The 13,425-nt window shown below is 40.4% G+C and overlaps 1 protein-coding gene across 1 annotated transcript in view; it reads left to right on the forward strand.

The window, feature by feature from the left end:
- Positions 1-12,497: 12,497 nt before the first annotated feature.
- astn1 (astrotactin 1) overlaps positions 12,498-13,425 on the forward strand; it is a 337,883-nt gene continuing 336,955 nt past the window's right edge. The window contains 1 exon segment of the mRNA XM_030115287.1: positions 12,498-12,862. Within this exon segment, the coding sequence (XP_029971147.1) occupies positions 12,556-12,862 (307 nt within the window). The 5' untranslated portion in view covers positions 12,498-12,555.

Here is a 13,425-nt window from a genome sequence, read left to right on the forward strand (position 1 = left end):
TATTAAAAGCTATTTGCAACTTATTTTTTTTAAGAGGTTTTAAGTTACAATGCATAAAATGTAGCCAGTGATCAGTCTTTGTTAGCTTCTCATAAACAAAGCAAATATTTGCATAATCAGATAAATCAAATTAGAATAATTTGAACTGCCACCATGCACACTAATCTTTTGTATTCTATTTTATTTGATATCAGAAATATGTCAAGAGCATAAATGCAGACAAATTTCATCAACAATCCCCATCCATCTCCTGGTCTCCAGTTACCTTGTTTCCAATTCTTGTGTTTTGTTTGACAATATGATGAAAGACTTAGGAAAGAACCAAATGTTATTGCTTATGAGTCATTGCTGAGGATGATGGTGTGTAAAGCTGAAACACAGGAGCCTTTCCACACCTATTCATCCCTCAGGTGTTCACAACACGCTTCCCCTACCCCCCTCACACGAAATCCTCACAGGCCATTGTGATATAATATTATTCCGAAAGAGAAGGGCTCATTATGCACATGTCGATAAATAATTAATGCCCTTAACAAATTATCCATCACCAGAATTTGTTAAAATATTTATCGACGACCACATTACACAATATCGTAGATCAAATCTGCTCATTACGCCGCCCGCCTGGGCCACAGAGCTCTGATTCCAATAAGTGATTCTTTGCGACGGCGCACTTGTTGATGTGGAACCGACGGAGGGAGATGCTGCACCTACTGTGTGCATTGTGGACATCTGTAAAGAAAACAAAGCACATTTAATTGGCCCGTCAGATCAAAGCCTTCCAACAAACGCTACTTACCCGATTAACAGCTGTGCGCTTTCACAACAGTCAGTGGTTTTTCGGGTTGAATGAAATTAATGCTGCATAGAGAGCATGCTGCGCCCAAGACCAACAAGAGCTCCTTTTCATGTGTTTCATTTATCCCGATGAAAGTCTTTCTGTTGTAATATCTAAATCCTCTTTAATAAGTGGGGCAGTCGGAGTCATACATCTTGTAAAAAAAAAATATAAAGCCTTGGAAAATTGAGGCCTTGTTGGTTTTACAGTGAGAGTCATGGGGACTTAATGAAAAGGCAGCAGACAAGAACAGATGTATTTGAGATGAGTTCAGGGAGTACACTTCAGATACTGTGCAGTAAGTGAATCATTATAGCAAAAATGTGCCTTGGCAAGTGGTGAAAAAGCAGAAATAATATGGCTCAGTTTTTCTGAAAGTGCGCTTCTTGTTGTGGTTTTGTGAGAGGGGCACGGTTTCTTCCAGCCGTGGTTATAAATGTCAGATGAGATTTTCCAATCAAATGTAAAGCAAATAAAGGAGAAACATTCACAAAGTCAAAAAAATTGTCTAAATAGAATACAATTTAATTATGTCGACTCAAACTGAAGAGAACCATGGACGAAAACAGTTTTGAAACCCAGAGACTGTATTGATTTCATCTTTTATAATTCAGCAAAGTTTGAGTCATTAAACACTTTTCATTAATCATGCAAGGCAACACTCCTGTTGAGCTTGACAATGCCTCTAATGATATCAGCACAAAGCGTCTATTCATTTGTTTTAGTGACTCACAATGGCTGTGAATCAGAGTGGAAACAAGATAAGAAAAAAATACGTAAAATATCTGGCTCCCCAGACGCTTCCTCTGGATTCTGCTGAAGGATCCCCGGGTGTTTCCTCATTAGCCTTGGTGGGTTTCAGGCTTGACCCAAGGGCTTTTTCCCAAATGGATGTAGTCAGGATGCCTCCACAGGGGAAGTGTCTGAAGGGCATCCTGGTCAGATGCCTAAAGCAAAACTGGATGCACAATACTGGTCACAGAAAATCCGTTCTCAGGAACCCTTTAAATTTATGTCAAAATCAGTATCACTATGACAAAATGAGCAATATTTCCTCCAGTGATCCAAGTAAATAGTGATAAAAATATCATGCATTGATTAAATATATACAGCATTTTATATAGGAAGGAATATTAATCATAACAGGTATGAAAACATATAGAAAAAAGTAAAAACATATATATATATATATATATATATATATTTTTTTTTTTAGCAGATACTAACCTCCTCCCTCCTGTTCATGTCTTTAAAAGAGTTTGGTTCCACCGGGGTAAACACAAGCCACGGAAGCTGGTAGCGTCAGTCAAGCTGCCCCCAACATGGATGCATAAGTTAGTCTGACAGCAGGCCTCTGGAGGTGATCCACGCTGCTTGACAGAGGAACCAAGTGTCTAATTTTAGCTATGAAAGGAAACCTGAACACTTGACAGCAAGTTTACCAGCCCTGGCAGATGCCTTGGATGGTTTGTAGCCTTCCTGTCCCGCGTACTGTTTCCTTGCTTCTGGATCCTGAGTTTGAGGAACAACATGAAATGACTGTTTTGTTCTTCAGTGTGCTGTGAAGACTCAGACTCAGACTAACCTAGTCCCTCTTCTTAGCTTCCACCGTGATCTGAGTCTTCTTCCATTATGGTCTTGAGCTCATGTCATCTCCAATAATCCTTTGAGCAGCTTTATTTGACATGCTTTGGGGCATTTCTCACAGCTGTGTCACTTTAGTGATAAAATCTCTGCATGTAAGGCATCTTCCTTTCAAGTGTGGAATTAACTTTTTACCAAGTGACCTTTTCTTGTCTCAGCCAGATGTTTTCTGCAAAGAACAAATGGCATTTGGTTCTCTCAGAGCCCCGGTGGACTCATTTTTCTTTCTCTTTTGTGAGTTGGATCGTTGGAAGTGATAGTGAACTGTGGCAGCAACACTGCCATGTTGACATCTGGTGATCATATTGATATCCACTGACTGACGGTACAGACAGTGGCCTTTGTCAAGTGAAAATCACAGCTTCATTTTGGAGGCTTCATAACTCCATACGACACTCTTCACCAAAAAATCCTTTAAACCAAGGGTTAAATTAAGTGACCGGTATTTAATTATTTATTTATTTATTTATTGACATTAAGGGGAAATGAAATGGCAGTATGTAAGCTGATCAGTATATCTCCGTCTCTCTTGGATTTTCTTCATTTACCAGTAAGGAAACATTATAGTTATACTTTTAAATGGTTTGAATATGCATATGTGCATCAAAATGTTAGCTTTATTGTTTTTTTTAATATATAGAAATGAGTCAAGTTAAAAAAAAAAGAAAAAATATCTGATATCGTTAATCACAAACCATTCATAACAACCTCACAGTGGATGGCAAACACAAACAACAGGTACTGTATGTATTGTAGAACATCAGATGTTTAGCCTTGAAAAACGCAATGCTCAGCAATGTTCTGCAAATAAAACACTTGCAGCCGTCATTTCTTCAATGTCAAACAATATAACCATGCGCACTGCACTATGCTGTGTTTTTGACCAATGCTTCACACATAAATCAATACTTTCACAGTTAGGGGTTGGTCTGACATCCACACAATCCCGTTTGATTGGATGTACATGTTTCTTATCAGTGCATGGCTGGGCAAAGGATGAAAAAAATATTATCAGGAACCTTGCTGTACTGTGAAGTCTGAAAAAGCAATAACATGCGTTCTCAAAGTGCTTCATATAGAAAGATTAATGACTGCATTCCACAGATGGAGTCATACAGAATGTCAGGGAGTGAGTGAGTGATGACTTTCTTGTAATCTGGTTAATCCTATAACACAGAAGTTGTGCACTGTCTCATTCACTTCTCAACCTTTTTTTTCACTTCGTGAATTCAGTATCACTGGCATAATAAAGAAATCTTTCTTGGAGAGGCTATAAAGTGACAGCAGGGCCGGATTGACTGCAGCGTCGTTGCAGAGGTTGCAAATGTTTTTCTGTGTTTTTTTTCCCACTCGGAATACTCAAGATCACTCATTGAGAAGAAAAGCTCTCGTAATATTTCCCTAGCCAGGGGTTTATGCAGTATCTTTTTCTTATGATAATTCCTCTCGCCAACCAGCCCCTGTTGCCATGGAAATCGCTCACACTGCAGTCAGTTGGCTGGTTGGAGAAGTTGAGTTAAGAGTGATCATCTGTGGATGACTTACAGCCATTGTGTGCTCAGTCAACAGTGAAAGAAGATCATGTAATGATGAGACTTTCTGACTTTCAAACTGCGATTCTGTCCTTTATTCAACAAATATTTTCCCGTTTCATTTCTGCGCTGTCACATTTTGACACACGGCTAAATATTGTACGAATGGATTCTCGAGAAAGTTCATATTTCATTTCGGATGCCCATGCAGTGACCCAAAACTGTGTTTTTCTGTGGTTGACTCAGGACTGTAAGTTGTGAGCTTCACTGATTCAGTGGCTTAAGATAAATAAATAAATGGAAAGACTGCAAAACTGCAGAGTGCAGCAATAACTTACTCATCTGAAGAGTTACGTTTAACCCTAAACTGGGAAATATTCTGCTGAGCAAAGCCTGATTGCAACGCCCCTGGTTTTTATTTGGTCTCATTTTCTTCATGTGCAGTGGGGGAAGTCATACAGTCATGAAGCAGAAAATAATATTTTTCCTGATGGTAACTTTTTTTTTTCTTTGTTTATCAAGTCTGCTTCTTGTTTTACCAGGTCAGTTTTTTCTTTCTATCCATAAATAAATCAGCCAATCAGTAACTGGCTCCTTTCCATCAAGTATCTTACCAAGACCACTCTATGTTAAAACAACATTTAACTTGACTCATTTGAATAACCACAGCTAACATCAATGTCACAAGTGAAACATAACCTATTTACACATGCATACGAAGCCAATAAATGTATATATTGTGCCAAATAAATTACAATCCACAATCCATGTATTGCTAGTCGTTCTAATCTTCACAGTTTTACATTTTATATTTGTGAACCTCTCATCACCGTAAATAACTGCGACTGGCAAAACTCCATCCATCTGTCTTTTTTTTTTTGGTTGTGATACTTTGGTACATTGGGATACTTACAGCCACAGTTTATGGAGTTCTAAAAAGGTGCAGAGTAATACAACTCCATATCATGAAAGATGCAGCCTTTTAAACCGCAGATAGGACGATCTCCAGCGGCAATACATAGCATCCACAGCTTCTGGAAAAAAAATCCATTTTAAATGAGCACCAGTTCAGAAAAGAGGCAGGGTTTTTGAAGTGTGCACATATGACCTCTTTATTTCTTGTTACAGCTCTAACTTGTTTGTGGGTTGCACTGACAATTCTTCATGGACATTTTTAAGGAAGTGTCCATCGGCGCATGCAGTGGTTCAGAGTGCAGACGCGTCTGTTGATGAAGAGCGACACTGCAGCTTTGAGGACCAAAATTGTTCTTGACTTGATGATAATTTGTGATTTTGTTGATCTTAACACTATTGAAATTCACAATGATAAAAAAAAACTGTATCTGGAATTATTAAAATGTTTCACACACTGCAATATTTTTTTCTTACATTGCTGAACAAGACATTCATGTTCAAAAATACTGCAAGCACATTCAAAAAAGGAGTTTTCAATTAAAAGATGAACCTATCACTAGTTGTGTTGTGTGACATTTTGTATTCCATCCCAACTATTTCAGAGTAGCTGATGTACATGAACAAACAAGAGTTTGTTAACAAAACAGCAGGCGCATTGCATTTGCCTGTGTCATTATCTTTTTTTTTTTTTTTTTTTTGTGTTTTAGATGATAAAAACAACTCTGATCCTCTGCTCCAGATTGGAGGTGCAGGCAATTGCGAGTTTTGCCATCACGAACACACGGGTATTCACATACACCAACCAATTTCAGGCCTTTGCGATCCACCAGTGGTGGGTTGAAAGGCTCTGTGTAATCCAGCCCAGTGTGTCTGAAGTGGCACGTTTATATCACATGTGGAGCACTTAGAGCGGCTGCAACTGTAACTGCTGCAGTGTGATTTGAGCCAGTTGTTTGGGCTTCTAGAGTGTGATGACAAAGGCGTTTTCTAAGCTGTAATCAACTCTGCAGCCCATGCAGAGGCTGAGGGGAGAACGAAGTGAAAAGATGAATCTGCTTGCTCCTGATCACAGAACAACCCATACAGCGGGCCAGAGCCTTACTAGTTTGGCAACGGGAACAGTCTCAAGATTAAACAGAGAGATCTTTCTCTTGATCAGGCCCTTGGTCTGCCCTCCCCGCCAGCCCTGCACCTGCTAGTCACAGCCTCCTGATATATGTGTTCTCTTCTTCCCTTCCCTCTTTTTTCTCTCTCTTTCTTTTTTTGCCTCTCAACTTTCACTGACTGTCTTTCTTCTGCCGCCTCCCCTCCCCCTCTCCCACACACCCTTCCACCCTTTTTCACTGCTTTTGATTATCGACAGCGACCCAGAACTCATGCGAGCAAATCTATCGGAATTTCATCTCTGCCTCGCGTACAATCGCTTTCACATATGTGCACACTCGCACAGTCCCTTTACATACACTTCAGTGTTTATTTGCACACAGTTTAACACAAACACACACACGGAAACCTATTCTGCTATTATTTCCTTCTGCACTGTGATCACACACACTGGAAATATGCATAATCCAGAATTCACTCAAATCACTCTTTCCTTTGGACATGGGCACTGATGTAGAAACATACTTTTCTGAAAAAAAAAACAAACAAACAAAAAAAAAACTTCCATTTCTTCTTTCATGTCAAATAAAGAAAGTTTCAGAGAAGCCTCCCCTGTCCACAATCACATGTGGATCATCTTGGTGTTACAAAGGAATGAAAATCTCTGCATCACCATGTCATGTGATTAAACATCTGCTTCAAACCTCAGCATTAATTTGACCTTTATTTGTTTGTGAAACCAGGTGTGACTTGCTTGCTTACGAATCGGACAGGTTACATGCTTGCTGTTACATGGTAGCTTGGACCCCTGCCTACCGACCTACATACCTATATAAATGTCACACTTTTCTTGTGTCAAGCAGGCTGCATAATCAGATAAACATTCAGTATATAAACACGTAGCGGGCTGCCAGAGATACTTTCTGCATGCCTATTGAGAAGCTTATCATCTCCGGGTTTCACTGCTGTATCTGTTCTTCACCAGAGCCCCTGGGTCTGCCATTAACTGCTGCTGCTGTCGACCTGCTGATCAGCCTCCTCCGAGTTTCCCACAGCTCTCTGCTCGCTGGCCAACAGGGTACCACCTCCAAGTCATGATCAAACCATATGCTCCAGCGTGAGCCGCCTCCGCTCCTCTACCTCCAGGATGACGGCTGGGCCATTATCCTGTAGACTGAGCTGAGCACATTTTCAGAAGTCAGGATAGCAGAAACACTTTCACAGGTTGAAACCCTCAACCCTGGATTTTTAAATGTTTTTTTTTTCTTCTATGATAATAACCCAAAAGTCAACAGCTCTGGTACTACAGGCCAAAATGAACAGCACTCTGCTTTTTGAAAAATAGACATCGAGTAAATTTAGACACAACCTGATTCATTAAAAGTGGAAATCAAAGATAGCCTTTGTAAATAATTGCGCCACTAAAGGAAAAAACAACAACAATTATGATCTTTGCCAGAAAATAGAAAAAAGGATACATTTTAGAGCATTGAGAGGCTTAAAACCCTTATTTTCTATTTTTGTATTGTACAAATTTGACTGACTTCTCAATCTTCTTTTCAGTGTCTCTAAAGAATATGTCTGCAAAGCACATGTCATGTATCAATGAAAGTAACCGAGGTTGGAAATAAAGTTTAGAAAAGTGCTCACAAAAGACTCACATTACAACTACGGCATTCAACAAATGGGTTTATCAAAGTTAAAGGAGGTTTCTAGATGAATATTTTCACTGTGATAATGCAGTCATCAGAACGTGTGAAAGCTCACTCGTGAACACTGCGTGCTCATGGTTTTCGAATATTGTTAGAGAGTAAGATGTGCTGATGTACCGTTGGCACATTTGGGATTTTTCAAAGAGCCGTTTTTTATGGAATTTGGCGATGTAGAGAAAAATTGAGGTGGGTGCCTGACCTCTATAGACAGAAACAAAAACAAAATACAGTTGATTTGATGCCGCCACTGTGTCTGAGCAACTTTTTTAAGCCTTTCAAATGAACTTCTATGAAATGAACTGTAAAAAAGACCAAAAACTACAAAACAGCAAAGATATTGTGGAGAGAGGCATTTCCAAAATCATTTGATGTATTCGAAAAACGACTTTGAACAGTGTCTTGAGGAACAATAAATAATTCAGATTAGATTTTGTGCACTCTACCTATTCTTTGGCTGCTACCCTGTTTTTTTTTTCTCACTGTGGGCTGCCATTTCAAATCCACCTCTGTATATATTATTTAATTGCTAGGTTCAATCTTAAAACGCTGCCCTATTGCAGACATTTTCTTTCTGATGTGGACAAAAGGAGAGAGAAAAATGGCGGTTAACATGAGACCACAGAGCTGCTTAAATATTAAATGGACAGCAGTGACACAGAAAACACAATCTTCTTTTCTTACGGCTTTGCATCCCAATCCAAATGGCAATTGTGTGGTCAACAAAACAGCCCAGGGATTTAGACTCTGAAAGCCCTGTGCAAATATCACTCTCAGTGCAATTTCAGTTGAGTTTGTCTCTGTAATTGTTTGTCAGTTTTATTGTAGTGACACTCTTTTTTGTATGAGAACATGCTGTAAAAGACTCAAGTCAATGTGCATGCATAATGTCAATGCTCTCTGGAATGTATTATTTGGAAAGCTCAAGCTGCACTAATCAATGATTTCATGTAAAAGAGGACAAGATGATTATGTATAATGCACGGTCCTTCGCAAGAAATGGACACTTGAGGTTGTGGTTATCTATTTTCCCCCAGAGCATTTTAGTGGTTTGGAACTGCTTGCTTGGATTTTCTGGTCCTTCACTGGCTTTCACTGGCGAACGCTTTCCCAGACCTTGAATGGATCTGATGCAGCTGACACGACAAACAGCAAATATAAACTAAAAAATTATCCTCTTGAAAAAGAAGTCTTTGTCATGGCTGCTGTCCAAGCAGGCTTTGGAATGAGGTTTGAAAAAATCTCATGCCTATTCAAAATAAACATTTAATCATATACCACATTCAAAGTCCAGTTTTCTTCCTCTTCTGATATTCAAAGCATAAATGTAAATAATTTTGGGCTGCACAGTTTAATAGTCAACACGCTAAACTCGCACCAGGATCTTCTTGGGACTGAATCAGGTACTTTTTTGTGTCATGCATATGGGGATGCAAAAACATGCATGTCAGTCGAATTGGTGACACTAAATTGCTCGTAAATATGAAGTGTTTCTGATGTTCCATTTCCCTGCATTTGCCCCGTGATGGACTGGCAACTCTCCTGCCTTCACACGTAGTCAGCTGAGATCAGCTCCAGCACCCCGCAGCTCTAAGTTGGCTAAAGCAGCTTTGAAAATGGATGGATGGATAAAAGAATACATCCTCTAGATCAAGCTGGTAGTTGAGTTTAACAAGTTTAAAGACTTCAAGTGCTTAGCTGAATTAATTTCAGCCTCTTCATGACAGCAAAAGGCCTCTCACTTTTGAGCCTTTGATTGACTGTCACATGCAACGATTTGGAGACTATTTTCCTGAGGTTACATCTGAAACACTGTTTTGTAAAACAGTACTTCGAGTGTATTATTAGAGTTTACAGACTGAAATCTGACAGTATTTGTTGGAAGCGATAAGTTGCTATTTCTCTGTGTATAAAATCAATGTGTGATTTCTGCAGTGTTGCTGCCAGGCGTTGCAAAGCTCAAAGCAATCGCAGTGTGTTTCGTTACAATAGAAATAGCCAGTAAACAAGGTTCCACTTTAGACGCAGCTAAATGAAAGGACCATATCAACAGTATAGCATAGGTCAGGGCATATTCATCTTCACTTTAAATATCTATGGTTTATGGTCAATGGTCATGGCACAAATTACAGTAATAAAGGGAAAAATAAAACGCATGCTTGGTAGTACACCCACGCAGTATAATTTACAGTTCATTACCATGACCTGTCTTCATTTATTCATCTTTGTCACTTTATTCTGAAAATTAGACATAATTAAAAAAGCTATTACAAGTAAGTAAGTAAATTTAATTTATATGGCACCTTTCACAGGAAAAAAAAACACGAAGTACTTAATGGTACATACGATGATGAAATGTAACAAGTTAGTTGACAGTTAAAGGTTAAAAGCCATCCTGTGTAAGAAAGTCTTCAGCTGGTTTTCAAAAGAGTCAACAGAGTCTGTGCTGTGTAGAGTCAGTGGAAGGAATTCCAGAGTTTGGTGCCACTGCCCAGAAAGCCTTCTCCCCATGAGTTTCAAATCGAGTGTGTGTGTGTGGCTAAGAAGAGCTTCTGACCTATTGACCTAAACTTGTGGGAAGAGTGAGGTTTCAGCAGGTTGGTGATATATTGAGGGGCCTGACTTTGTTGTGTTCTCAAATTGACAAGTAACATTTTAAAATGTATTCTAAAATTTACTGGCAACCAATGAAGAGTAACCTATTTGTTAAAAGTCTTGCAGCAGCATTTTGGACAGCCTGAATGCGATCCAAAGCTGATCTGTTTAATGATGAAATAAAAAGATTGTTGTAATAGTCTACGTGTGTTCTGACTATTCTCACTCAAAAGTGCTTCAAGAATCTTCAGCATGCAAACCCACTCAAGTGATATGATGAAAGATCGTTCTTCTTTTCTTCATCAGTTTATGTGCATACACACTGAATTGACATTTCCTACGCTTGCTGTCTTGTTCTATTTCTGTTCAATAAAGTTTGTCCAACTGAAATGAGTTTTTTTTTTTCCAGTGAGTGACTAACTGGGGAAAAAGTTGTGAAAATAGGAAAAAGGCTTGCTTTCTCGTTCAGTTATACCTTAGTGATTTATATCTAGCCAAAAGGTTACTGAGGATGAAACCGTCAGGAAAAAGGGGGAAAAGAACAGAGGAGGGGGGAAAACATTGGTAATGTCAATATTTTCTGCTGTAGCAACATTAAAAATAAAGGGAGAAGAAAGAGAAGACAATTTTGAAGTCTGTTGAGTCAGACAGCGGCCACTTGATTATGTGAAAACCACAACTGCTATAAATTCTCCCTGAACAAAGGTCAATATGTTCAATTTTGCTTGAGATCGACTAGATTTTATTTATCTCACCACGGAGAAATTTACAAACCAATGGAGGTGGCTGCCATTCTACGGCGCTCTGTCCAACCACTGGGAGCAGGGTGGGGTTCACTGCCTTGCTCAAGACATTTTGGTATTTCACAGTGAAACACAGGTGTAGGCTACATGCTGCAAGCTTGTTTTGTTTGCATCTAAAGTTGAATCACACAAAGTTCGTGAAATGTTCACTTTCCCTTTCCAGTTTGAGGATGTTTATGACAAAATGTACTTGGAATATTTATCCAGCCCTCTGAAATACAGTACTTGGAATAGTCAATAGTGTTTTATATATACACAGAAAAAGCCTTCCCTCACGAAGGTGCTTTTTCTCCTCTCTCTGCTGGAATTTTCAGAACCCAAGGACACTTCGACATGCAGACAGGGGGAGACAGGAATCAAACTCACAAGCTCCCGATAGTGGGACGACCGCTCTCCCCACTGAACTACAGCCACCCCACAATACAACTTTCAGACATGTTGTACTTGCCAACATGTAAAAATCCAACAAAGCCTGTTGTATCAATGTCTTTGCATTATTATTATTTTATTTAAATCAATGAAGGAGATTTTGGCTTCCACGATAGGTTGTCCGGCATTCGATCATCAGCTGTTCCAGCTTTGCTTGTCAGCGTGTCAAAACTTCCTCAAATTTCTCTGAATGAAGGTTGAGCACTTTACACAGCAGCTGTCATCACTGATCTGTGTGTGAATGTGAGCACTTATTCAGATGCCATTGTTAACGTCTCCGTTAACAGATTGCTGTAGCCTTGCTTTTCAATCAAAGTAATTTTGTAAATTAACATGGTTCTGTATGACAGATGCTGTCAAGCAAGTTTTCACAGTGAGTTTTGTACATAAATCCTACAAGGTTGCATAAACGCCACAGCATCACTGCCCTGACTCAAACAAATGAGCCATCATGAAGCTCTGCAGAGGCCGGATAATAAGCCATTCATTGGAATCAGCTTGAAACGGGGCATTTTTTTTTTTTTAAATCCCCTTTTCTTAGGAGTTAAACAATATTTTATCTAAACTTCGGATGTCCATGCAGGTGCTAAGTGAAGCTGATAAAGACGCTCAATTGGATCACAAACAAATGATATGCAATTCTGTAAAAAAATAAAAGAGCAAACAAAATCGAATTACTTTTGAAAGAGGACAACCTCAGGGCGCTGAGGGTGCATATCCTGTTGGCAATCTATGTTCAGCCATTAGAGAGTCATTTGGAGAGTTTGTCGATCAATTGCAGTAAAGGGGTTCATCGGCATTACAACACGCGCTCACATGCTCAGTGTTGAAATCCAGCGATTGATCATAGGAAGAGAAACAAGAAGCGTTTGTTTCCCACACTGCGAGAGCCCGCCGGCGGAGTGCTCGCCCCCCTCCTCACTCGCGCTCTCATCCGCCGGGCTGAGCGACTGAAGGAAGGCAGAGAGCTGAGCGGAGAGACGGAGATGGCGAGCATCAACATGGGGCTGCTGCTGCCGCTGCTACCGGGGCTCGTCTGGCTCCTGCTGGCCTTCCACACCGCCGATGTCCGGTGTCTTAACGGGGACGAGGACCAGAGCCAGGACACCGAGTGCAAGATGAAGAGCGTCACCGTGTCCGCGCTGCCGTTTCTGAGGGAGAACGACCTGAGCATCATGCACAGTCCGTCGGCCTCCGAGCCCAAGCTGCTGTTCTCCGTGAGGAACGATTTTCCCGGAGACGTCGTGGTCGTGGACGACCTGGAAAACACCGAGCTGCCGTTCTTCGTCCTGGGTGAGTGTTTGGAAACGCGGCGGTGCGAGCGGCTCCTTCGCCGCTCTTCAGGCGGATTAAAGCTCTCACTTCTTTCTCACTACACCGGAGCATCTGTTTACTAGCTTAGGCCTGGCTGTATGCGGTGTTTTTACTTCAGCTCAAATGACAGACGAAGAATAATACAGCCGCGACACCCGTCTGTAACGTACACATGTGTTTATTTTTCTTAATTATTCAGTCCGTGATTGCTAATTGGCTTCACCTGGTGTTGCTAGCCCTTGCTTAGCATGTCTTAAGGTTGTCATGACAGGCCTCGTAGCATCCACATGCTAAAAACAAATGTTTCCCCACTCGTTTTTAGCGAACAGTGCATCGCATCCATTTGGAAGAGGAGCTTCACTTTCATGCTCTGAATGTTCATTCATGAGTTATTATTTCCCTCCCGGGCTTACACACGTGGTCCAGCTATAGCTCCATGAGTAACTTGCAGACTACATGCTGTTCGAGACCGACGCAGTCAGGATACTGTCAGTTCAGTCAGACTTTACTCAGGAGTGGAGCTTAGAGTTTTTCCACAACTT

Source organism: Salarias fasciatus, chromosome 18 (genome assembly GCF_902148845.1).
Source record: "Salarias fasciatus chromosome 18, fSalaFa1.1, whole genome shotgun sequence".
Taxonomy (NCBI): domain Eukaryota; kingdom Metazoa; phylum Chordata; class Actinopteri; order Blenniiformes; family Blenniidae; genus Salarias; species Salarias fasciatus.